Source organism: Martes martes (assembly GCF_963455335.1).
Source record: "Martes martes genome assembly, chromosome: 2".
NCBI classification, from domain to species: Eukaryota; Metazoa; Chordata; class Mammalia; order Carnivora; family Mustelidae; genus Martes; species Martes martes.
Genome location: NC_137889.1, coordinates 168,555,853 through 168,579,099, shown reverse-complemented (window position 1 = coordinate 168,579,099; position 23,247 = coordinate 168,555,853). Strand labels below are relative to the sequence as shown.

General features: G+C 36.6%; 1 protein-coding gene across 1 annotated transcript in view; it reads left to right on the top strand.

Annotated features, from left to right (window-relative positions):
- The window catches only part of ARAP2 (ArfGAP with RhoGAP domain, ankyrin repeat and PH domain 2), a 181,820-nt gene extending 169,110 nt beyond the window's left edge, over positions 1-12,710 (top strand). The window contains exons 32-33 of the mRNA XM_080797715.1: positions 1,770-1,904; positions 9,859-12,710. Coding sequence (XP_080653841.1) covers positions 1,770-1,904; positions 9,859-10,242 — 519 coding nt within the window. The 3' untranslated portion in view covers positions 10,243-12,710. The remainder of the gene's footprint in view (positions 1-1,769; positions 1,905-9,858) is intronic.
- Positions 12,711-23,247: the final 10,537 nt, after the last annotated feature.

Here is a 23,247-nt window from a genome sequence, read left to right as displayed (position 1 = left end):
TATACATAGATCAAATCATCACATTGTATATTTTCAGTAGCCTACCATTTTGTCAGTTATGCCTCAAAGCTGGATGGGTGGGAAGAAATAGAAAGTGGGCGATAGAACTGAAGATTTTGGGGTGTGATCACTGGTTATAGTAAAGTATGATCCTCAGCTCTATGATCCATGCAGAAGGACCCTTAAGTTCACTTATAAATAACTGTAAAGTATCAGAATGTATTACTAGATAAAATGTTCTGCATGTTGGGAAAAATACCTCTTGGATCAATCTGGTAAGAACTAATTAGCCAGTATACACAACATAGTATATCCTTTCAGAAAAAGAAATACGTATTTGAGACTGTGTTTGCTTTTAGATTTCTCTGAATATCATTTGGCGCATGTAGTATACCTCAGTGAGTACAAGTATGAGCATAATCCATAGGGGTAATGAGTCCTTTCCTGCCACTTTTTTTTTGAGCTTTACATGTTGGGAACATCCCAATTATATAACATCAAAATTATTTTTACCATGTTTGCGGCTATGACATAAACGTAGCATTTTGAAGCTTATAACTTTCTCTCTGAAATATTTGCTAATCTACCATTACATATTTGCCAAACCAAAATAAATGCTACACTAAAATTCAAGGGCAGATCTAATGCATATGCACTCAGTCTAGTAATAAAGAATACACTGTAGGATCATTGAAGATTAAATGAGATTATGTACACTGATAAGCACCAAGTCTGGCAGTATGTCCCTCAATATAATCTTGCCATTAATTATGGATACACAGTCAATATTAGTTGAGATGAATTCTTTGCTATAAAACACATTAAAATACTAATTACACTGTAAGACAGGAATGTGTTGAATCATAAGAAAAGGCATTCAGCTGTATACTTTGCCAAAAGGTTTTCATTTCATCAGAATATCTGTAAAGCTTATCATTTTATAATTGGTATTCTATATTTCTTTCATAGATTGTTGTCTGAAAATCAGTTTGCTTTTGCCAGTTTCTGAAAAGTTAATCTACCCTCAGGAGTAGAAAAATTCGTTTAAGGTTTTTCTTTTATATGCATATCTGAAGGATTTATCACTCAGGGGCTTATATTTTTATCAGTGGATATTTCTTCCCATTGCATAATTAATTTTTCTCCAGTCATATCTACAGTTGTTCAGTTAGCCAGAATATGTAGTCCATAAGTTGAGAACAAATGTGCCATATTCTCTGTTGTACAGTGATTTTCAGTATAAATGTCTGTGTGCAAGGTAATTTCTTTGGAATTCAATTAGATGAAAAAGTAACATTTTTCAGAAGGTCATAAAATGAGGCTAATTTTTCTGATAGCCGTGCCTTAGGTTGAATTGAGGTCTGTGGGGTTAAATTATTTTACACTAAAGTTATCTTTGGTGGAGGGAGAAAATGGATGCATAGTTACTTTGATTACAGGGCTGAGAAATACAGACAAGTGTATTTTTTTTCCAAGAAAGAGATTTGCCAGTTTCCTCAATTATTTTCCTCCTTTTGATTTGATAAGTAGTACAGAAGCCATGTACTTGAAACTTAGAAATTGAACTGAGACCTCAAAGCTCTGTTCATTTAAGAGTTTTACATCCTCAAGCAGTGTTCCTGTCACAGTCAACAGCATAATTTCAAATGGCATTCTCGTGGAAAGCAGATCATTTGATTTGGATATATGGAAAAGGAGCCAAGTGACTCTAATGTGATATACCATGTTATAAAATCACACACCAACAGCAAGAAATTGTGTTTCCACAGCATGAAAATGATATACAGCCACCAGCTGGAAAGGAACGAAAACGGTCTATAACCAAAAATCCCAAAATTGGAGGTTTGCCTCTAATTCCCATCCAGCATGAGAGAAGTGCAACCCAAGCCCGGAGAAATATTGAGGTAGGTTAGGATTTTATTTGTTTTATATTAATTATAAAATTTGTTTTCTTATGTCTTAATGTGATTAAGTACATTAGTTACTTCTTTGGCTTCAAAAGCACAACAATAATCTTTGGAAAGCATAGTAAAAATCACATCCTGCTAAGAAAACATTATGAGTAACCCTGTGCTCCTTCTTCAAGTTTTATATTTTAACTTTTCTTAAAGAGTTAATAATGTCATTGACCATCCAATTAAATATGCTTAATACCACTTATTTTGTTACCCCTCACCTAACCAAGCAATTTTAAAAATGTATACAGAAGTCCACCTGGTAAATCACAACCTCAAATTAGTCTTACAAGTTCACTTTTAATACCCTTAAAGTGAGCCCAGGGCCAATTATGTCTGGAGCCATGGTAACTAGACTTTCTAGTAACACAATCAAATTCCAGTGGTTTGGGAACTGATGGGGTGTTGTGGTTAATTTAAAGGACTGCACAATGACCTCGGAGCATCAATAAAAAAGACCTCGCATCTTTCAGGAAAGCTGCTCTTTGTTTTCCTTCTGACCTTGTGGGGTGGGGAGAACATAGCATCAATCTTGACTTGAAGTTCAGTCTCTTCAGGAAAGGAGAAAATCTGTTTGCACTCAAAAGTCATTAGCTACTTTGGGATTAATGCATGTTTCAGTGCCTTAATTGAGCCCCTCAAAGCAAAAAGAAAAGCACGTAAAAGGTGTTATTTCCTTGCGGTTTGGGCTTGAGCTGTTTGGATCTCTTTCTTCGCAAACAGAAATAAAATGCCTTTAGTTTCTTAAAAGAAGTTAATTTAATGATCAGATTTAAAAAATATTTTTCCAGGGTGCCTTGGTAGCTCTGTGGGTTAAGACTCTGCCTTTGGCTCAGATCATGATCTCAGGGTCCTGGGAACGAGCCCCACATCAGGCTCTCTGCTTGGCGGGGAGCCTGCTTCTCCCCCTCTCTCTCTGCCTGCCTCTCTGCCTACTTGTGATTTCTCTCTCTCTCAAATAAATAAGAAATCTTTTAAAAAATTTAAAAAAATAAAAAATATTTTTCCACGTAGATCTTTCATTGAACATTTACCCCTATTTATTCTTCTTCACTAAAAGATAAAAGCCATGAAAATAATGGTTATTTCCCTTGTCGCCTGTTCCGTCCTTCTACATATAGAAGTTTTCTTGGTTTAAAAAAAAAAAGTATTCTGCACAATTACGGGTTCCTCAGCTAATCTAGAATCTTAAAATCTAAGGGTCACATTTCCCAAGAACCCAAATTAGGAAACATAGTTTGAAGGAATGCAGCAAACGTAGGAGCAGACATGCCCTACTGGGACCCCAGCTCTTTCTAATGTTGCTTTAGGATCAGTTATGGAACAAAGCAAAAGATAAATTATTAGGACCAAATCTAAATACATTAACCAATATCCAGTATAGAATTAGGATGATAACTAAATATATAGTATAATAGTTTCTTACCTAATCTCAAATTCAGAATTTCAGAGACAATTTTTTTTTCTGTTTTAGCATTACTTAAGATCAGAAAACTAATGAACTCCAAACTACAAATAACTTACTATAGGCTCTTAAAATAATTCCATGAAATTGTAATTACAAGTATTTAAAACTAAATTAACCTTTTTGTAAATTTTGTAAATGTGGTGATCCAACAAATTTGTCAAAGAAAAATTTTACGTGTTCCAATGTTGGAAAAACATGGGTAATTTAAAAAGCATTAAAATAGAAATTGAACCATTGAAATGTTTTCTATAGAATTAGTGTCATGTAATTATTTAAGAAAATATATTTATAAACTGAATAATCACTTTTGACCCTTTGTATTAAAAAGGGAAAATGGTTTAAAATACTGATAAATGGGTAACATCTAGGTGGTACATTCAGTTAAGCGTCCAACTCTTGGTTTCAGCTCAAGTCATGATCTCAGGGTTGTGACATCAAGCCCCACGTTAGGATCCGTGCTCAGTGAGGAGTGTGCTTGGGTTTCTCTCCCCCCTGAACTCTCTCTAAATAAGTAAATAAATAAATCTTTAAAAATATATATTGCTAAGTAGGATATAGTCATTAAGAAAAATGTAGTCATATCAATGGTGATATATTCAAGAAGAATTGTTTTCAAACAACGTGTTCACAGATTGGTAAATTTGGTGCTTTGGCCATTTGGTAATTTACCATTTCAAGTCCTGATTTCATGAAGTTCTATTAAAATTCATGTGAGGATACCTCATTCAGATAGGAAGTCTGCCTGGAAAAAGCAACTTCTAAAATTGAGTAGTGAGCTAGCTGAACAATCCACGGAAAGTAAGTTGTTGTCAAAAAAAAATCACACACAGAGAGGCAAACGTAGTGCTTAAGAATGCACACGCTAGGTCCCACCTGTGATTGGGGTAACTCCAAACTTCATTGTGCTCAGCCTTTTTATCTGTCAGCATGGAGGGATAAAGAAAGGCTCTACCTTCTAGAGCTATTGTGATGATTCAGTGATATCATACTTTAGAATTTAGTGGAATAATGCCTAGTGTATAGTTAACATTTGAGTAAAAATAACAAGGAACTTGGAAGACAATAGAGGATAATTTACTCTTTTCCAAAATTGTAATTTTTGTCATCTATAAAACAAAAACAATGAAAAGAGAAAAATGATGCAGTTCCAGCAGAACGTGGTGACCTAGAATCTTACCCATTGCATGCTTCTCTCCTCTGCCCCTATCCTAGAGCACGTAAAGAAGCACATTGGTTCCAGACAGGCCAAGGTGGCATCCATTCCAAATTCCCATTTATGTGACCTTGGGCATATTGGCATTTCTTTGCATTTCTATTTCTGTCTTAAAATATAATATACTTTATAGTTTAAATAATCATAACGTTTATTTACTGTGAATAATGCATTTAATCCAGTATCGTGAGGATTAATGATAGGATTATATTTTCTAGCATGGAGATTATCAACTAAGACAGTGAGGTTAGTAGTGAAAGTTATTTAAGAGCATTTCTGCTGCAATCCATATCTTAGTCAGTGCACGTTTTGGCATTTTGAGGCCTCCATAACCAGTGGCCTACATCTGGATATAATGGAAAATAGATGCAGGCACAGACTAAAGCCGCATGAGTCATTTGCTCTGTGAACACATTCCTGCATCATGTTCTGCCTGTGACACAGGGACTACGCTCTGTAGGGAGAGGGACTGCTCACCTTGGTCTTTCCATTCAAATAACTGCTTTTCTGTGAACAGACTCTGACACACAGTCATCATCTGGACCATGTTACCTCTCACTCCTCTAATTTTATAACTTACCTATCCTTCTTTTTAAATTAGTCATGTTTTATCCTCTAAGAACAGTGTAGCACATAAACTATGTCTTTCTTTCCCCACAACATGAAAGGTGCTCCTAATGCACCATATTGTTCATTCAAAGCCTCACTGTGCCATCTTCTCAACTTTTTTTAAAAAGCATTTTATTTATTTATTTATTTTTATTTATTTGAGAAAGAGTGTTGAGAAGGGGGAGGGTCAGAGGGAGAGAACCATCAGCCAGACTCCCCTCTGAGCACAGAGCTCAACATAGGACTTGATCTCATGACCCTGAAATCATGACCTGAGCTGAAATCAAGAGTCAGATACTTAACTGGCTGAGCCACCCGTGCACCCTACCCCATCCAGTCTTCTTGACTCTAGGTCATTTCCAGCACCTCTCTCCAACTTTGTAAAAGATTACATCCCTTAGGCTAATATTAAGGTTTACTTAAAATTTCAGCATTCCCCGCATGAATACTTGACCCCTAAATTCTACATCTAAAAAAATCCCCAAGTCTACCTGTTGATGGTTGAAAGATAATGAGAACTGTTACTATGATTTGTAAAATCACTATAGACCCTAAAGACTCCACTAAGAAACTATTACTAGTGATAAATGAATTCAGTAAAGTTGCAGGATACAAAATTAATACACAGAAATATGTTCTGCTTCTATAAACCAGTAACAAAGCAGAAAGAAATAAAATAACCTGGGAAAAAATCTTAAGGAAGTGAAAGACCTCTACTCTGAAAACTATAAAACACTGTTGAAAGAAATTGAAGATGCCACAAATGGAAAGACATTCCATCTCATGGATTAAAAGAATATTATTAAAATGCTGAGTTTCTGAACACTAATGGAATAGCAAAAAGAGAACAATCCCATTTACAGTTGCACCAAATATAATAACTAGAAATAATCACCTTACCAAAAAGATGACAGACCTGTACTCCAAAAACAGTAACACACTGATGAAACAAATTGATGACGACACAAATGGAAAGATTTTTCCATGCTCATGGATTGGAAGAACCAATATTGTTAAAATGTCCACACTACCTAAAGCAATCTACAGATTTAAGGCAATCCCTATCAAGATACCAATAAGATTTTTTACAGAACTAGAATAATACTAAAATTTGTATGGAACTAGAAAAAGAAGCTGAATAGCCAAAGCAATCTTAAGAAAGAAGAACAAAGCTGAAGGTATCACAGTCCTAGATTTCAGGATATACTACAAATGTATAATATCAAAACAGTTTGGTACTGGACAAAAATAGACATAGATCAATGGAACAGAATAGAAAACCCAGAAACTGACAAAGCAGAAAAGACTACCCAACAGCAAAAAGACAGTCTCTTCGATAAATGGTTTTGGGAAAACTGGACAGCTACATGCAAAAGAATAAAACGGGACCACTTTCTTACACCATACACAAAAATAAATTCAAAGTGAATTATAGACTTTAAATGTGAGACCTGAGCCATAAAGCTCTTAGAATAAAACAGAGGCAGTAATCTCTTTGACGCTGGCTTAGCAACATATTTATGGTACGTCTCGAGCAGGGGAAACAAAAGCAAAAATAAATTATTAGCACTATATCAAAATAAAAAGCTTTTTGCACAGCAAAGGAAACCAACAAAAGGCAACCTGCCAAATGGGAGAACATATTTGTAAATGATATCCCCAATAAGGGGCTAATATCCAAAATATGTAAAGAGCTTTTACAACTCAACACCAAAATAACATATAATCCGATTAAAATGGACAGAGGACCTGAATAAACAGTTTTCCGAAGACATCCAGATGGCCAACAGAAACATGAAAAGATACTCAACATCACTCATCATCAGGGAAATGCCAGTCAAAACCAAAATGAAAACAAAACAAAACAAAAACAAAAACACAATGAGATGGCACTTTACACCAGTCAGAATAGCTGGTTTCCAACAGACAGGAAATAACAGATGTCAGGCTATGGAGAAAAAAACCCTCATTCACCTTCCCCTGTTGGTGGGAATGCAAGATGGTGCAGCCACTATGGAAAGCAGTATGGAGTTTCCCCAAAATATTAAAAATAGAAATACCACACAATTCAGTAATTCCACTACTGTGTATTTACCCAAAGAAAATGAAAACATTAATTCAAAAAGATAGATGCACCCCTATGTTTATTGCAGCAATATTTTTACAATAGCAAGTTATGGAAGGAGCCCAAGTATCCATTGATAGTCAAATGGATGAAGAGGTGGTGCATATGTATTGAATGGAATATTACTCAGCCATAAAAAGAATGAAATCTTGCCACTTGCAACAGCATGGATGGACCTAAAAGATATTGTGCTAAATGAAACAAGTCAGAGAAAGATAAATACGATGTGATTTTACATACATGTAGAATCTAAAAAACAAAACACAGAAACAGATCCATAAATACAGAGAACAAATGGACAGTTGACAGAAGGGAGGTGGGTTGGTAATGGGCAGAATGGGTGAAGGGAAGTGGGAGGTGTACAGGTTTCCAGGTATGGAATGAATAGTTCATGGGAATAAAAGGCACAGCATAGGGAATATAGTCAAATGATGTAATAGCAGTTTAGGATGACAGATGATAGCTATGCTTTTGATTAGAGGATAACACAGACTTGCCAAATCACTATGTTGTATTCATGAAACGAATGGAATACTGTGTATCCAACTATACTTCAGTTAAAAAAAAAAAAATCTATATTGCTCACTAAATTTCTCCAGGTAAGAGATGTCAAGTGAAACTTAACCTGTTTAATATTTATAAACTCTCAGTCATAGACCTATGCTGGTTAGCCATCATTCTCAATAATCTTTCATTTTTTGCAGGAGAGAGGTTATTTTGTTGTAGTGAAGTATACATAACATGAAGCTGTTCATTTTACCCGTATTTAAGTGTATACACTTCAATGACAATGATTACATTCACATTATGCAAGCATCACCAATTTCTCAACATTTTAACATATTCAAACGAAACTTTGGAATTAAGCTAGATAGTAAATATTTCATCAGTTTTTACCTGACAGTTACAATCATAATTTTATCTGAAAATTCCAAGTTACAAAAATGTATAAAATACATTTGTGAAAATATTTGTATTCAACCTGAATTTGTATGTTTCAATTCCACATCTGGATTTGATGGAATTTAGGAAGATAGCAGTGTTATATGTTTGAAAGATTTTAGACCTTTCTTTATTTACTATGTAATAAGTTAATGATCACTTTCTAAGTGCAGGCACTGTACTAGGCTGACATTTCAGTGACCATATCAGACAAAAACCTTGCTTACCCGGAGTCTTTCTAGTAGAGCATTCAGATAATCACATTAGATAAATGCCATAAAGTAAACTAGAGAACAGTGGGTGTTGTCTTGTAAACATTACTACATGGAAGATCTTTACTGTTTATGCTACTCACAATTTCATACTTAATGTTATATTACCATTTTCATTACATCTTCTTTCAATACCTGTAACTTAAGTGCTCCTTCAGATTTTTGCTTTCTAGGCTTTGCAGTTTTTACTAAGGAAATTTCTGGAGACGTTTCTTCAGTTCTTGCTTCTTGTGAAAAGAAAAAATAACTTTTCTCTTTCCACTCCATCTACACCCTGATCCAGTTTATTGGGTATCCTTCCCGTGTGGCCCCATACTGCTGTATGCTTTTGATTCTCTGTTGTTTGTCCTCACATCTTATACTTGATTAAATTTCCATCCCTATGATAATCTGATGGAAGTTCTGTATGCCCGAAATTTCCCAGTCACAAGACATTCTGAACACTAGTTAGAAAAATGCACCTTTATAGCCCGCAGAACTAATATGAAATCTAATCCTTGGATTCAGAAGTGGATTTAATACATAACTATATATTTTTCCACGTTTTCGGGAATATATCTGTGGGATTCTAATAGGCATTGTGTGGGAGGAAGAGAAAAACAAAGAAAGAAGTTAAACAGATCTGCCATAGAACTTCTCAGCATTTTTTTTTTTTTTATTTGACAGATCACATGTAGGCAGAGAGGCAGGCAGAGAGAGAAGGGAGGAAGCAGGCTCCCTGTGGAGCAGACAGCCCGATGCGGGGCTCGATCCCAGGACGCTAGGATCATGACCTGAGCCGAAGGCAGCGGCTTTAACCCACTGAGCCACCCAGGTGCCCCTCAGCATTTTTAATATACTACTATGTACTGTAAGTTTCAAAGAAGGGGCTGCAGTGTAGGTATAGAGCATGTCCCCAAATCCTGTGGCCACAGACAGGACACCGTAGGAATTACAGATAACACGAGCATATGACACATTCAAGCAGAAATAACCTGGAGGAGGCAGGTTTGAAATGAGAATCAATCCGAGTAACTAACCCGAGAGAATTCTTTGAAGCTGTATGTTAAATGCATGTTAAAATGCATTTCCATGGTCTGCCTTTCCATTGATTTTGTAGCTCTAAGATGCCTGTATTGCTTTCTTGGTTTGTAAATTCCAACGTTAAAGTCAAGACCTCAGTCATGGCAATAAGCACGAACATGAGAAGCACCCACATTTACATGGCATGTATATTTTAAACTTACCTTGTACCAAGTCTTGCTTTCCTGTGAGATGTTGTATTTTCTTTTCAGAGTGCCAGAGCAGAACTGGAAAGGCTGAGGCTCAGTGAAAAGCGGGATCAAGAGTTGGGGGATAACAGCTTGAAGGAGAGAGCCTCCATGGTGGCCCACTGCCTGGAGCACAAGGATGAGAAACTTCGAACTCGAACCAGAAAACATCGGAGTTTCAACTGTCTGGAGGACACAGAGGCTGAGGTCTTTCCTGGGCAACAAAAAAGCCATAAAGGCCTCAAGACATTGAGGAAGACTGAGGACAGGAATGGAAAAGCTGCTTTGGACTCTGATAGTAAGTTACCGTCAAGGGTAATTGAAGAACTTAGCGTGGTGCTGCAGCGGACCAGAACCCTTCCAAAAGACTTAGAGGACGAGCAGATCTTGCAGAAAGAGATAAAATAGTTTTGCACATTATTTTTTTTTAAATATTGTATACTATGTGTGTGCAAACCAGAAACTGAACAGTAAAATTCATGGTTTGTGAGATTTGTCTAGCTATACATAAGCATTTAAATAGCATTTTAAAATATCTATGTACATATGTGATAAGAATAAGATGATGCTTTTTTAGGTCTGAACAAAGCTTGTACAGTTCAACTGTAGACACCCTGGGTTACTTTGAGCTAGCCAAGCTTTTTACAGTAGTCTGTTGAATGGTGTAATTTATGAGCAGAAATCTCCAACTCTACTGTATTGTATAAAATGCTTTGTTTAAATGAAGCCCATGAAACTGTATGTAACACATTTTGCACTTTGAGAAACCCTGTATATTAAGTTACCATATATGTGTATGTTTTTAGGTTTACATAGGGTCCACCTTATGGAAAAGAAAGGGAAGTTGAAAAGGGGAAGGATATATTTTAGTAGCTGCCTATCAAACATTGGAGTTTTAAAAAGAGGCAAGGAGTGAACCAAAAACCAAGGAGGTCACTTAAGTTCTGATCCATAGTGAACCAGAATGAATCTTATTAATGGGAAGCTGTGAAAGAAAAAAGCCTAGTGACTGTTTCCCAAGATAGTGTTCAGCCAGCAACCATGAATAACAGCAGTGGCTACGCTTACTTACGGTGTTAGTGAACAACCACAGAGTACACTCACTACACTTCAGTTCTGCAGCGGGGGCTGCTGACAAGAAATGTGTGCTGCATTGAAGAGTCATTGAATGCATGGTACCTGTTATGGACGCCATTTGCACTGTTGCTGTATACATTTTGTTTTAATTCCTTGCTAATGGTTTTCATACAAATTCACTCTCACAGGGTTTTGTTATTTGATTTTTTTCATCATTGTTGTTTTACTTGGTATTTCCTTTCTTATTTTAAGTAAGGTGGTAATAGGTTTCTCTGCAGTGTCAGAATTAACTGGAAGTTTACAGCTTGTGGCCATTTTAGGGTGAGGGATAGCTTATCCCACTCTTGGTGGCTACCAGTTCACATTTGAACAAGTCTCTTTATTTAAGGGAAAAAAAAAAAAAAAGTCTCCTTCCGGTACCTAATAAATAATAAGAAAGCCCTCTGTTTTTGCTTCCACATCAAGGTCAGCTACTGAGTTGGCGATTTTCCTCCAACAGTCGATACTATCTAATTATAGTTCACATTAGGAACAGCACTTTTCATCAATTTATTAAGAATTTTATTAGGCCTGATGAGTTTTGATTAAAATTATATAGGAAGCTCTATTTCAACCACTTATTTCCCCCCTGTTTTTCAGGTGACTTCTTCAGAATCCGTTATACAAAGGCCCATACTTTGGTCAGTCCAATCATAGTATAGTAATATACTCTTAAATGCTCTGAATTTCTTCATTGTAAAATACTGATCACTTATATTTGGTGGTGAAAAACAGTTTACCGTGAGTGAATGATATTTATTCCTTAAAAAAAAAAAATTCCAATCGATTTGGATTTAAAGAAACTGCAGGTCAGTTTATGAAATAGGTATTAGCACTGCTGGGGAGCCTTCACTATTTAAGCAAGAAATGGTATTTAGGAAAAAAAAAATCTAAAATTATTATTCCTAATAAATGATAATATTTATGAGATAAGCAGGCATATGACAGTGTTTGACACTGGGAAAGTATCCGGAGTTTTTTTTACCTGCCTTATCTGAATATTTTTTAAACTGAAGCTTAAAATCTAATAGCCCTGTTTCCCTTCCCCTCCTGTGTAATTGTCTCCATTTTTCAAGAGTAAGATAAGGGCTAATGATGACATCTCGTATTTTGAATAAAAATTAAAATTGTTTTACAAGTCCATGTGAATGTGATTGTTTTCAGAAGTTAAAGGTTATTTTGAGAAAAATCCACTCTTCTTTCCTTTCCTTTTTTGAATATATACTTGAATATATATTTTCCTTTTCCCTCTTTCCTTATTTGAATATATATTTCAAACAAGCTATATCATTTTTTCCCAAATATGTTAGTATGAATATCATTCTACTTTAAATGTTGAATATCCACAGATAGGACACAAATATATTGATGGTACTCTCTCATTTCTATAGCCCTAAAGTTAATTACTAGACGCAGCTGTTAAATATTTGACTTCGAAACAAATCATTACCTTATGATTTATGAAAGTGGCACTGAAAACTCAAAAATAAGCAAAAGTAATTGAAGCGAAATTCGACTTGTGTTTCTAACTATAATAGCTGTCAATTTGCACTGTTCAGATGACAGTTTATAGTTCTAAAATACAAATCAACTGTTTATTGCAAAAGGAAATATTTTTGAAAATGCATCAAATTTGTTTAAAGAGACTAGTATTCACATATTTTCATTTCTTCTCGAACTTGAAAATCACAATGGGGAAAAAATGATTAAAACTTTTACCATCTTACCAAAATTTGCACCAAGACTTTGATAATTATCATATGCTCAAAAAAAATAGAATTACGTTTATAATGTGAACAATTTTCTGTCATGTGTACAATCATGTTTATTTCTAATCATCTGGAAAACAAATGAATATTAGGTAACAAATTAATCTGTTTTATGTTATTTTATTATTTTGAACAATTTTTTTATTGCAAATGTTCTAAGTTATATTGTACATTCCTATCTTCTCTGCCATAGCTACATATGTTGAATGTAAACTTAATTCAGATAGCTCTATAGATTTAAGACCTTTTATGAATTATGGGATTCATGTTCAGAATCTAAGTGTCCTCATCTGAGAAGTGGGAGTAATACCTGTCTTGTAGGCATTTTGTGATAACTAATTTTATATATATATATATATATATTTATATATGTGTTTGTGTATATGTACATATACACACATGTATCTCATAGAATTTTAATAAATGTTACTTATTAATGTATTAGTTTTTCTAGACCTCCTTTGATTCAATCCCTGAGACTTCTTATTTATTTTCAAATTGTCTCTGTCAGTTTTTTTTTCCCCATGGTTTTTAAAATATGCACTGATAAAACAGATTACCACGGGTTGTGGGCTGAATTGTGTTCTAAAGCCCTTTGTTGAAGACCAAATCTTTAGTACCTCAGAATGTAGAATATTTGGAGATGGGGCCGTGAAAGAGGTGATTAAGTTAAAAGAAAGTTGGTGCGGGACGTAATCAAATCTGACTGGTGTCCTTAAAAAAAAAAAAAGGAAATTTAGAGACTTGAAGAAACACCAGGGATGTATGTGCACAAAGAAAAGGCCATGTATGTGAGGACACACCAAGAAGGTGGCCCTCTGCAAGCCAAGGAGACAGGCCTCAGACAAAACCATCTAATATCTTGATCTTAGACTTCTGGCCTCCAGCACTGTAAGGAAAAGCCCTATTGTTCAAGCTACCCCATCTGTGGTATTTTGTTAATAAAAGCCCTAGCACACTTTTATGTTAAATCTTAATATAGGTGTCAAACAGAGTACTCCCTGATATTTATACATATTGGTTCTTACACTTTTGTTATCCTACCTATCAGAATCTAACATCAATGCAATCTAACATCAATGGAATCTAACATTAATGCAACGAATACAGTGTGATTTTACAGCTATCATAATGACTAATGGAGAAGATGAGGCCATGTTGAGATGTAACTACTTAGAAGTCAACTAGCCAGATAACTTGAATGCTGAAATAATATAAACAATTGAAAATTTGCCCAGCAAAATTATAATTTGGGTCTGCTTGTAAAGATTCAAGTTCTCTGACCTCAAGAACACTATTCCAGCAGAGTGAAGATGCTGACCCCTCACACCCCTGATAGAGAATACTGTGAATCCTTCCAATGAACAACCCAGAGAGATCTTGAGTTCAGTAACAGTATTCACTAGACTGAGACAAAGTCCTTTCAAACCATAATCCTACATGCCTAAGATTGGATCAAGACTAACCTTCATCTGATAAAAGTGACATTTGTATCTCATTGGAGGGGATCTCATCTTCCCTTCCCCTCCAGTAAATTATCTCACTTGCTACCTTTTTTATCCCCTCCCAGTTTCTCTCTGACACCTCTGCATTCAGCCTTATTTCCTGATATTTTTAACTGCTCCTGGCAAGGTCAGAACAACCTTACTGCTAATTTAAATGGTTACTTCTCAGTTGCTGTACCTGACCACCTGTCACCACCTGTATCATTTCACACAGTGGATCACCCCACCTTTGTGGAATATATTCTTTTTTTTTTTTTTTTTTTTTTTTTAAGATTTTATTTATTTGTTTGATAGATCACAAGTAGGCAGAGAGGCAGGCAGAGAGAGAAGGGAGGAAGCAGGCTCCCTGCTGAGCAGAGAGCCCGATGTGGGGCTCGATCCCAGGACGCCGGGATCATGACCTGAGCTGAAGGCAGCGGATTTAACCCACTGAGCCACCCAGGCTCCCTGTGGAATATATTCTAACGTTAGTCTCCAGGATATTTCTATCATGTGATTTTCTCTTTCATTAGTCCTTATTGGATACTCATCTCTATATAACTGAACTAGAGGAATTTATTTAATCTCATAGCTTCAAATAGAGTACATATTCTGACTAAATAGTTTCAGTCTGGACCTACCCATTGAGCTCCAGACTGTAATTTACATTCCCACCTGAGTGCCCAGCTGTCATTTCAAATACACCATATCTAATGTTCTTTATCTATTCCTCATCCTTTCCATTCCACCCTCCTCTGCCCTTTCTAGGACTCAGGTACGAAAGACCAAGCAGATTATTCAGGTAATGATCAACAGAGTTGGCATTTGAATGCAAGCAGAAGTCCTAGCTCAGAAGCCTTTCTAAACTCCACATTAGCTTGCTCAGACCACTCTCCTCTCTTGCCTGAATGATTACAAAAGATGTACTATGTGGAACAAATCACAAATTAATCTTTTTAAATATAGGAAAAAGCCAAATTAATCTTTTTAAATAAAAAAAATAGTCTCTCCTAACAACACTTGAATAGCTTTCTATTTCTGTTAAATTGAAAGTATAAATATAAGCCCTGGAATAATTGGTTTCAATGTACCAACTGCTACTTCTGTCATCTCACCAATTTTCACCTCCCTCACTTTGATACAAGCATACTTGCTCCTCAAAATCACCACGCATGAAAATGCTTTAGCTTTGCATGAACTATTCCCTGTAAGTAACATACTGTCCAGACATACATATATTTCACTGGTCACCATCAAATGGCTCCTTAACAGTCAGACATCTGAACATTTCATATGAAATGGCATGATCACTTTCTATCCCTTTTATCTTCTTACATCATAGAACTTATCACCATCTAACAATTTACATATTTATTAGTATACATTTTCATGGTCTAATTATTTCTAATAGAATCTGTCAGTGGAGAATCTTAGGTTACCACAATATTCCCAGCACTTAGAACAGTGCCGGTACCATAGCCTATAGTCACTACTGAAATATATACTAAATAAATGAAGTCATGGTATAAGGAAATGCTTGAAGAAAAAAAAAAAATGGTCCTACAAAGAGCTAGGAATAATGGATCTTTAAAAATCTGTAAAGACTATTGCTGAAATGAATAGGAATAAATGTGGCAACACTCTGAGGAAGTAGGAACATTCAAGATATTGTACAGCTGCTCTTTTTCTGGGGGTATTCACAGAATCTATACACAGGGAAGTAAGTTGAAAATAATCTGGTCTTTGATCAAATTGAGAGATGCTTTTTACAGAGAGATAAATCAGAGTTTTTGGACACTTGTGTAGCCAAGGAGGCAAAATTAGAGACTCAAGGGACAAAAATCCCAGGAAAAAGGGAAGAATGAAACTGACTACAGCTGGCTTTCCTTTTAAGACAATGTGCTGAATAAGGAAACATAGGGCAGTATGCTACTAAGTTCATTGGAAAGGCTTCAAGAGCAGAGTAGAGTTTGTAGGCTTACAGTACTAAGAAGACAAAGATTCAAGTTTATTTACTATCATAGAGAGGTTTCCTTGTGAACATAGAAAGCTCCAGTTGGAAACCTTGGAGATCCGTATGGTCAGAGCATATATGAATTGGAATCTGAATGGAACATGGTCAAAACTGCCTCACAACCTCAATTCATCTCAGTTCCTGATTGGGTCAAGATCACGAGCTTTCTCTGCTAAAACAGGAAAAATAATATTATGTAGAACTTCACTGTCTGGCATTGAAAAAAAAAAAAAAGGCATCCACCTTCTGGTGTCAAAACCACATAAAGACACTACAAAAAATTAAAAAAATAAAAATAAATAAATAAAACTACAGACCAATATTCCTGTTAAAATCCTCAACAAAACATTAGCAAACTGAACCCAAAAATACATAAAAAAATAATTCACCATGATCAGGTGGGATTTATTTCCAGGATACCATAGTGGTTCTATATTGAAATTAGTCAATGTGCTACATCAACAAGACAAAAGATAAAAACTCTACAATCATTTCAATAGATGTAAAAAAAAGTACAACATCCATTCATGATAAAAACCCTCAACAAAGTAGCTTTATGGGGAACATTTCTCAACATAACAAAGGCCATATATGAAAGATCCACACCTAACTAACATCACTCTCAATGGTGGAAAACTGAAAGCTTTTCCCCTAAGATCAGGAATAAGACAAGGATGTCTACTCTCACCACTTTTATTCAACATGGTACCGGAAATCTGAGCCACAGCTATCAGAAAAGAAAAAGGAAAAAAAGGCATCCAAACTGGTAAGGAAGAAGTAAAACTATCACTATTTGCAGGAGTCATGATACTATATATAAAAACCCTAAAGACTCCACCCAAAAACTATTACAAACTGATATTACAACTATGAAAAACTATTACAACTGATAAATGAATTCAGTAAGGCTGACTCCACCCAAAAACTATTACAACTGATAAATGAATTCAGTAAGGCTGCAGGATACAAAATCAATGTACAGAAATTCATAGCACTTTTATACACTAATAATGAACCAAGAGAAATTAAGAAAGCAATCCTATTTACAGTCACACCAAAAATACCTAGCAAAAAACTTAACCAAAGACCTGTACTCTGAAAACTATAAAATATTTTTTTAAAGATTTTATGTATTTGAGAGAGAGCCAGCATAAGTGGTGGTGGGGGTTGCCAAGGAAGAAGCAGACTCCACTGAGCAGGGATCCCGATGTGGGGCTCGATCCCAGGACCCTGGAATCATGACCTGAGCCGAAGGCAGACACTTAACCGACTGAGCCACCCAGATGCCCCTGAAAACTATAAAATATTGATGAAAGAAATTAAAGACAATGCAAACAAATGGAAAGCTATTTCATGCTCATAGACTGAAAGAATACATTTTGTTAAAATGTCCATACTACCCAAAATCATCTACACATTTAATGTGATCCCTGTCAAAATACCAACAGCACTTTTCTCAGAACTAGAACAAACAATCCTAATTTGTATGGAACCACAAAAGATTTTGAACAGACAAAACAATCTTGAAAAAGAAAACAAACAAACAAACAAAAACTAGAGGCTTCACAATTCCAGAGTTCAAGTTATACTATAAAGCTGCAGGGATCAAAACAATATGGTACTGGCACAAAAACACAGATCAATCAAACAGGATAGAAAGCCCAGAAATGACAATTATATGGTCAATCTTCAACAAAAGAGGCAAGAATATGCAATGAGAAAAAAAATGCTTTTCAACAAATGGTATTGGGAAAAATGGACCTCCACATGCAAAAGAATGAAACTAGACCATTTTCTTACACCATATACAATAATAAACTCAGAATAGGTTGAATATCTAAATATCACACATGAAACCATAAAAATCTAAGAAGAGAACACCAGCAGTAAATTTTCTAACATTGGCCGTAACAACATATTTCTAGATACGTCTTTTCCAGCGAGGGAAATAAAGGCAAAAATAAATTACTGGGACTACACTGAGATAAAATTTTCTACACAGCCAAGGAAAATAATCAACAAAACTAAAAGACAACCTACTAAATGGGAGAAGATATTCACAAATGATATACCCAATAAAGTGTTAGTATTCAAAATGTATAAAGAACTTAGGCAACTTACCACACAAAAACCCCACAAATAATCCATTGAAATATGGTCAGAAGACATAAACAGACATTTCTCCAAAGAAGACATACAGATGGCCAATAGACACATGAAAAAATGTTCAACATTAGTCATGATCAGGAAGTGTAAATCAAAATCACAATGACAGGGGTGCCTGGGTGGCTCAGTGGGTTAAAGCCTCTGCCTTCGGCTCAGGTCATGGTCTCAGGGTCCTGGAATTGAGCCCCGCATCGGGCTCTCTGCTCGGCAGGGGGCCTGCTTCCTCCTCTCTCTCTCTCTCTCTGCCTGCCTCTCTGCCTACTTGTGATCTCTGTCTGTCAAATAAATAAAACCTTTAAAAAAAATGTTTAAAATCACAATGACATAACCCCTCAAACCTGTCAAAATGGCTAAAATCAAAAACTCAAGAAGCAAGTGCTGGCAAGGATGTGGAGAAAAAGAAATCCTTGTACACTGTTGGTAGGAATGCAAACTGGTACAGCCACTATGGAGAACAGTATGGAGGTTCCTCAAAAAACTGAAAATAGAACTACCCCAAATCCACAATTCACACTACTAGGTATTTACCCCCAAAATACAAGCACTAAATCAAAAGGATAGATGTGCCCCTGTGTTTATTGTAGCATTATTTACAATAGCCGAATTAGAGAGGCAGCTCCTGTGTCCATAGATAGATGAATGGGTAAAGAAGGTGTGGTGTATATACAGTGGAACAGGATTCATCCATAGAAAAGAATGAAATCTTGCCATTTGCCATGACATGGATGGAGCTAGAGAGTATACTGCTAAGCAAAATAAGACAGAGAAAGACAAATAAATGATTTCATTCATGTGGAATTTAAAACACAAAACAAACAAGTAATGGAGGGTTGGGGGGAGAAATAAACCAAGAAACAGACTTTTAACTATGGAGAACAAACTGATGGTTACAAGAGGGGAGGTGGGTGGGGGAATAGGTGAAATACAGGTGATGGGGATTAAAGAGCACACTTATCATGGGGTACCTGGGTGGCTCGGTTAAGCATCTGCCTTCAGCTCAGGTCCTGGGATCAAGTCCCACCTCAGGCTCCCTGCTCAGTGGGAAACCTGCTTCTCCCTCTCCCTCTGACTACTCTCTCTGTCAAATAAATTAATAAAATCTTTAAAACTAAAAAAAACAAGGAGCACTAAGTAATGTATAGAATTGTTGAATCACTATATTGTACACTAGAAACTAATATAACCTGTATGTTAACTATGCTAGAATTAATATTTAAAAGCTTAATAAAATAAAAAGCAAAAGATTGTGATACAGAATAACTACATAAGAATTTCAGATATATTTTATATTCAGATACAGTTTATGTTAAAATTACATTTGAAATAACCTTTAATTTCAAGGCAATACATTGATGAAATATTTTATTAAAAAAAAAAGTTTTGGGAAGATGGCAAAGTAGGAAGATCCTGAGCTCATCTCATCCTGTGGGCACACCAAAATAAGAGCTACATCTATGTGACCAACTGAAAATAACCTGAAGACTGGCAGAGCAGACCTTCCATAGTTAATCACAGCGAGAAGACCACATGAAAAATGTTAGGAGGGGTGGAGATGCGAATGAGAAACAAACTCCTCGCGTGACTAGCCACAAACAGAAAAGAACATGACAAGCACAGGGAAAAGAGAGGATCGGACCCTGCAACGAGTCTCCCTGGTATCAGGGAACCTTGCTGCAAAGATGAGTCCCCATAATGTCTGGCTTTGAAAACCAGCACAGCTTAATCCCAGGAGCTTTAAAAATCAGCAGGGCTTAACTTGGGGAGAGCAAAAGGGCAATAAGAAACTGCGTTCCTGCCCTTAAAAAGTGAGCATACTAAATAACTTGGCTCAAGAGACTGCAAAGAAGCAGCAGTTTGAAAAGCCCCAGGGTGTTATGTGACGGCAGTATACTGACTAATCTCAGAACCTGTGCTGGAGGGACAGGGATCTGTGGGAGATTTCTCCAGGAACAAAAGCACTGAGAACTGGTATTTTCTCTTCCCCTCCCCCAGCCTAGTTAGATAGAATGCTTGTGAGAGGCAGCAATAACACACTTTACCAACCTTGCTAGCAGCACCAGGTGCCCCGCCCCCATGTTCCCCTGTCAACCCACTCCATCTAACCTACCTTTCCTGATAGGCAACCCTCCAAAACAACTCCCCGCACAGCCATACCCAGCAGGCAGTCCCAGCAGGACCAGCACCACTCCAGAAAGATTCCTGCCCTGGGGATGGGGTATAGATAAGCCCATACACCAGCAAATCCACAGTTCCTACAGCTTAGCTTCTTAGCTGGCCGTGCAAGGAGCAAGCCCTGCTATTCAGGGTGCCTGCAGCTGTGGCAAAGAGGCTAACTAGATAGCCAGGCTGACCGCAGTCCAGTCCACCAATAAACCACCACCAGTGCAAACAGTCCTCTCAATACTACAGATAGAAAACATGGCCCAGGGCATCCTCAGCAGGCAAAGCTGGTTATTGCAGCGGGCTGGGAAATCATGGCTCAGCCACAACAGGACGGTGCATGCAGCCCACAGAGGGGCACCCCTGGAGTGTCTGGTTGTGGTGACTGGGGGATTGTTCTAGGAGGCACCGCAGGACCGCTTCACAAGGCCACTACTTTCAAGACCAGAAGACACAACTGACCTACCTAATTAACAGAAACAAACACAGAGAGTGAGACAAAATGAGACAGACGAGTATGTCCCAAAGAACAAGGCAAAATCACAGGAAAAGAGCTAAATTAAATGGAGATAAGCAATATGCCTGGTAAAGAATTTAAAGTCATGGCAATAAGGATACTCACGGGACTTGAGAAAAGACTGGAGGAACACAATGAGAACTTCAAAAAAGAAATGGAAAATATAAAAAGGAATCAGTCAGACATGAAGAATACAGTAACTAAAATAAGAAAATAGAGTAAATCTGTGCGCCTGGGTGGCTCGGTTGTTTAAACAGCTGTCTTCAGTTCAGGTCATGATTTCAGGGTCCTGGAATCGATCCCCACATTGGGCTCCCTGCTGGGAAAGGAGTCTGCTTCTCCCTTTCCCTCTCCCTCTCCCTCTGCCTGCAGCTCCCCCCACTTGTGCACTCTCTCTCTTTCAAATAAATACATAAAATAAAATAAAGAAAATAGTGTGAATCAACAGCAGATTAGAGGATACAGAAGAATAGATCAGTGATCTGGAAGACAGGGTAATGTAAAGCAACCAAGCTGAACGGGAAAAAAAAAAAAAAAAGAAAAAAAAGAAATGAAAACAGGTTAAAGGAACTCTGTGACACCAATGAGCATAATAACATTAACATTATAGGGATCCCAGAAGGAAAAGAGAGAGACACAGAGAGAAAAGGGGGCATAATACATATACGAAGAGATAATAGCTGAAAGCTGTATTAATTAGATAAGGAAACAGACATCTGGGTCTAGGAAACACAGCCCCTAATAAGATTATCCCTGAGGAGGCCCATGAATTAAAACAGCAAAAAACAGTGATAAAGAGAAAACTTTAAAAGCAACAAGAGAAAAGAAAAACTACATAGACGGGAAACCCCATAAGGCTATCAGCTGGTATTTTCAGCAGCAATGTTGTAGACTTGAAGGGAGTAGCAAGATATATGTGGGATGCTAAAAGGAAAAACAAAACAAAACAAAATGAAACATCCTACAAACAAGAATACTTTACCCAGCAATGTTATTACCTAGAACAGGAGAGATAAAAAAATTCCCCAAAGAAAACTGAAGGAGTTCATCACCACTAAAGCAGCAGTACAAGAAATATTAAAGGGAATTCTTCAAGCAGATAAAAATGCCACAAGTAGAAGAAAATTATGAAAGGAAAAAATTTCAAAGGTGAATAATAATTGAGGAATCATTTACAAAACTAGTATCGAAGTTAGAACGCAAAAGTGGCAAAATATCTACAAAAATTAACCAAGGGATATGCAAAATAAAAGACGTAATATATGATATAATGTACATCAGACATAGAAGAGGAGGGAGTAAAAATTTAGAACTTTGTGAATGTGTTTAAACTTAACCAGCCGTCAACTTAGTATAGACTGTTATGCACATAAGATGTTGTATATGAACCTAATAGTAACCACAAATCAAAACCCTATAATAGATACACAGTAAGTAAAAGGGAATCTAAGCAAAACACTAAAGAAAACCATCAAGCCACAAATAAATCAAGAGAAGAAGGAACAGGGGCACCTGGGTGGCTCAGTGGGTTAAGCCTCTGTCTTCAGCTCAGGTCATGATCTCAGGGTCCTGGGATCAAGCCCCGCATCAGGCTCTCTGCTCAGCAGGGAGCCTGCTTCCCCCTCTCTCTCTGCCTGCCTCTCGGCCTACTTGTGATCTCTGTCAAATAAATAAATAAAATCTTAAAAAAAAAAAAAAAAGAGAGAGAGAGAGAAGAAGGAAGAGAGAAGAACTGTAAAAACAACCAGAAAACAACACAATGGCAATAATTATATACCTATCAATAATTACTTTAGGGGTGCCTACGTGGCTCAATCAGTTGAGTGTTCAGCTCTTGAGTTCAGCTCAGGTCATGATCTTGGGGTCCTGGGATTGAGCCCCATGTGGGCCTCTGTGTTCAATGGGGAGTCTGCTGGAGGATTTCTTTCCCTCTGTCCCTCCCTCTGCTTGTGTTCTCTCAGAAACATTTGAACCATTTCTAATATTCAACAGACAAAACCAACACCAGAAGTTGTTTGTCTATGTTTAAAGATATAATCTGCCAATCAGTCATTTCATTTGAATAATAAATTTCTGGCAATGCGCATTTTAAATTATTACTGCAAAACAAATTTGTGACCTCATTTGTAATCAATAATCATTGTAAAATGTACTAAAAGTAGCCTACAGGAAGCTTAGGGGATTTCC